This window comes from Mastomys coucha, unplaced genomic scaffold (assembly GCF_008632895.1).
Source record: "Mastomys coucha isolate ucsf_1 unplaced genomic scaffold, UCSF_Mcou_1 pScaffold16, whole genome shotgun sequence".
Lineage (NCBI taxonomy): Eukaryota > Metazoa > Chordata > Mammalia > Rodentia > Muridae > Mastomys > Mastomys coucha.
Genome location: NW_022196898.1, coordinates 56,672,053 through 56,676,141, shown reverse-complemented (window position 1 = coordinate 56,676,141; position 4,089 = coordinate 56,672,053). Strand labels below are relative to the sequence as shown.

General features: G+C 42.2%; 1 protein-coding gene across 1 annotated transcript in view; it reads left to right on the top strand.

Moving 5' to 3' along the window:
* The window catches only part of Tmem167b (transmembrane protein 167B), a 6,326-nt gene extending 2,898 nt beyond the window's left edge, over window positions 1–3,428 (top strand). Inside the window, exon 3 of the mRNA XM_031375198.1 lies at window positions 951–3,428. Coding sequence (XP_031231058.1) covers window positions 951–1,033 — 83 coding nt within the window. The 3' untranslated portion in view covers window positions 1,034–3,428. The remainder of the gene's footprint in view (window positions 1–950) is intronic.
* Window positions 3,429–4,089: the final 661 nt, after the last annotated feature.

Below are 4,089 nucleotides of genomic sequence, written 5' to 3'. Positions count from 1 at the left end.
GATTTATTTATTATATGTGAGTACACTATAGCTGTCTTCAGACACTCCAAAAGAGGGCATCAGATCTCCTTATGGATGGTTTCGAGCCACCATGTGGTTGCTAGAATTTGAACTCAGGACGTTCAGAAGAGCAGTTGGTGCTCTTAACCGCTGAGCCATCTCTCTAGCCTCTGTGAGCTTGTTCTTGACCAATGTAGTAATATTTGGTCTCTTGGGGTGAGGTGGAGATATTTTACAAGTTAAATCGTTTTAGGTTGGCCTGAAATTCCTCTTAGCAGGAAGAATTGTTTTCCACTTACTTTTGTTTTTAACAGAACACATTGGAACTTTAACTTCATCTGGAATTCTATATAAATTTTGTTTGTTTGTTTTTTTGGTTTTGTTTTTCCAGACAGGGTTTCTCTGTATAGCCCTGGCTGTCCTGGTACTCACTCCGTAGACTGGGCTGACCTCAAACTCAGAAATCTGCCTGCCTTTGCCTCCCAAGTGCTAGGATTAAAGGCGTGCACCACCACTGCCCGGCTCTATAAATATTTTTTGAATAGGGTAAAATAAGGACAGGCATGGTGACACATCCCTAGAATCCTATTTCGTGGTGAACCTTTTTGTCTCTAAAAGGGTTAGGGAGAACAGGCATCGAAGTACATACCTTTAATCCCAGCACTGGGGAGGCAGAGGCAGACAAACAGGCAGATCTCTGAGTTCAAGGACATTCTTGTTCTAGGTGCAAATTGGAGGCCAGCCAGGGCTACACAGTGTGACTCTATCTCAAAAAGTGAAAAGGGGCCAGGGCTAAGCAATTTATGTAGAGCCTAGAGCATAAGGGTATCGTTTAAGAACATTTCCAGACTCTCGAAACCCAAAGTTCTCTTTAGAGATTCAGAATGTGGTTTGAAAGCAAGGCCTTTGTGAAGAGTCTGTTATGACATCTCTTTCCGTTTGTCGTCTAGCTGCTGTGATTGGAACCCGGCTGCATGCTGCTGTTGCAATTGCCTGCATCGTAATGGCCTTTTACGTCCTGTTTATCAAATGAATTCCAAACTATCCAGCTCATCAACTGCCAACCAAGGGGATAAAGATGAAGAACTTGTTGGAAACCTGGACCCAGTATAGGAGAGTTGAGCTAACGCCATCAGTGTCTCCGAGATGACACTGAAGCATCTGCTTGCCATATGTGGGGAAAACTCATGGTCACAAACATTATTTTTGCTTCAGGGGATTCCAGAAAGCCAACCTTTTTTGAACTCTGCGTTAATCAGCCCTCAGCAGCAAGTCTGTATGTCCAGATAAATTACATCCCCCATTGATATGATTATGTATCTCCTGCTTAAAAACCTATGCTAGGTGGTAGCTCAGAGGTAGAGCATTTGGTTAGCATTGACAAGGTCTTGGGTTCATTCCCCAACAGTGATAAAAACAACCTACAGCTGGTCGTCTGTTTTGCTCTTTAATCCCTCATCGGAATCTTTGAAAACTGAAGCTCATTGGGGAATGATGCAGGCTTTGTTCAGACCTCCCGGAAGGGGAGACTTCTTTTTAAAGAGAGGCACTCTGCATAGCCTTGGCTGTCCTGGAACTCTTTATGTAGAGCAGGCTAGCCTCAAATTCACAGAGAGCTGCATGCCTCTGCCTCCTGAATTAGAGGCATGTGCCAGGAGATAATTTTTAAAGCTTCATTTTTTTCATTGGCTAATTTGGATCTGGTGAACTGCAGAGAGAGAAAGTGGGGCCATATGAGAACTAGGAGTTATGAAAGGCAAAACAACTGTTTGTCTTTTGAAATGTGTTCTTTCTGTGCATCTGGGAACTTAAGAGAGGGTGGTACTCACTGCAGAGACAGCAGATTGCCACATGCTGGCAGCTTGAGGGTTTTCTCAAGAGAACTTGAGTGCATGTGAAATCCAGGGTTATCAGTAAGAAGCAGTGACCGAGCCAAGGCAGCAGTTTTCTGCTTACCAGTGTCCCCACAGTCTTCACTCAGCCGACTGAGAGAGAGAAAATGAACCAACTCTCGCTTTTTCCTAAAGCTTTTTAAACACTTTTTAAATTACCTAGTGCTAAATACTGTTACTCAGTTTTAAATACAAATGCTGGGGGAGGGGACTATTGAAAAAATAATTGATTAATATATTTGAATTTCTGGTAGAAGAGATAAGTAAATTAGTATATCAATTCATATACTAGTAAGTTCATCTAGTATAAGAATTTATTGCGAAGAAAATTTATGTAGATGGGAGTTTTGTCATGTTATAAAAAGACGAAAGTTTGTTCTTTAATCTGGGTTCCAGCAATTTTTAGTTGTGTCTCTGCCAACTCTTAGTGTTGTCCATACTGCAGTATTTCACCCTTTGTTAAGACCATGAGAAACTGAAATGAGAAAGCCACTGATACTAACATTTGGTCAGCTCATAGAATCCATTAATAAAGTGAGTGTGTTTCTGAGGAAAGAAAAATGAAGCTTTGCAACTGAGTGTTGAGGGTTTTTCCATGGAATGTGAGAACTCCTGAGCAGGGGATGTTAGATGACTCAGCATTTGAAGGGAAGATTTCTCCCTTCTCTCCTTAAGCCTGCAAAAGAATCAGTTTGTAAATGTGAAGTCTACTACAGTGGAACAAAAAAGTAGGTTCAATATTGTAACACATACGAGTACACACATGCTTAATTGAATTGTGTGTCATGATGCTTGACAGGACAAGTGCAGGGGCTCACTCCCAGAAGTTAAATTCTCTTTTGTCTACATACTGCACCTGAACAAAGGCTGCTGGGAAGCGCAGGCCCTCATGCAGTGTCACTAAGTACCCAATGCATGTGTAAGCCTCTCTAGGAACTGGTCCAGGCAAATTGCAGTGGTTGTGGTTTTCTGGTCAATCCTAAGGATCCTTCCTCAGGAGAGAGAAAATTTTAAGGGGTCTGGAGAGATCTTGTGGGTGGGAGTTTGAGACCTGTTGACCAACTGGGTGTCCCTGGGGAAGTAGGCCCAACACTAGTTACTTTGTATTTAATGACTTTTCTTCAAATAGGGCCTGCTTCTCCGACTCTGGTCTAGAAAACAGCTTTGCTTCTCAAACAGCTTTCATTTTACAACTTCCTTCATGGGTCCTCTTGGCCTAAATGTTTTGAGTTGTTATGTTTTAAGATGTTTTCTTATCAGAATGTATTAAAAAGTACAGGAAGAAACCTGGTGTACTTATTATTTAGGCTGATATGTTTAATTTTTGGCAAATAAAAAAATGGTCAGTTCTAGGGGAGGTCCTTCAGAGGTGGAAGAGGTGTGAGGGTAGCAATATTACTTCAGATTCAAGCTGGTATCATCATCAACCCTGTGCGCCAGGGTTAGATGAAATCAGCTTTTTTTATAGTTGAATCAGCTCCTTTTTTATTCACCATTGTTGGCACAATCCTTGAAAATAAACTTTTTTGCCTGTGTTTTTTGCCTGCTTTGTCATGTGTGTTTATTGAACTTTTCAGTGCTCTCTTGGGTTCTCCCTGTGCTATTGAATGCTGGCTTACTGGAGTAATACTGACATTCTGGTGAGCTCTAGGACACTTAGCCAACAGGCCCAATGCTACTACTAAAAGACAAGTGTCTGCAGCCATGGTGGCACCCACCTTTAATCCCAGCACTTGGAGGATCTTAGTGAGTTTGAGGCCACCCTGGTCTACAGGACAGCAAATGCTGTTACACAGAGAAACCCTGTCTCAAAAAACAAAACAGTGTCAATTGGCGTTATTGATTGTAGTGGCTATTCCTGGTTGTCAACTTGACTATATATGAAATGAACTACAATCCAGAATTAGAAGGCTCACCTGTGGCCCTAATCTGGAGGCTGAGAGATACAAGTTTCCAACCTGAATCTTGGCATGGAGATCTTGAGGCATAGTGGCTATGAATCCCAGAAGATTAAGATAGGAAGATCTATGAGTTCAAGATCATCTGGGATTAAAGGTGTGGTGGTATAGTGGATATGAATCCCAGATTAAAATTGGAAGAAGCAAGGCTCCCTCTGCTTCCCCTGCTCTCCTTGTGGGACTGAGCAACTGCTGGATCCTTGGACTTCCATTCACAGCTGCTGCCGACCATTGTTGGG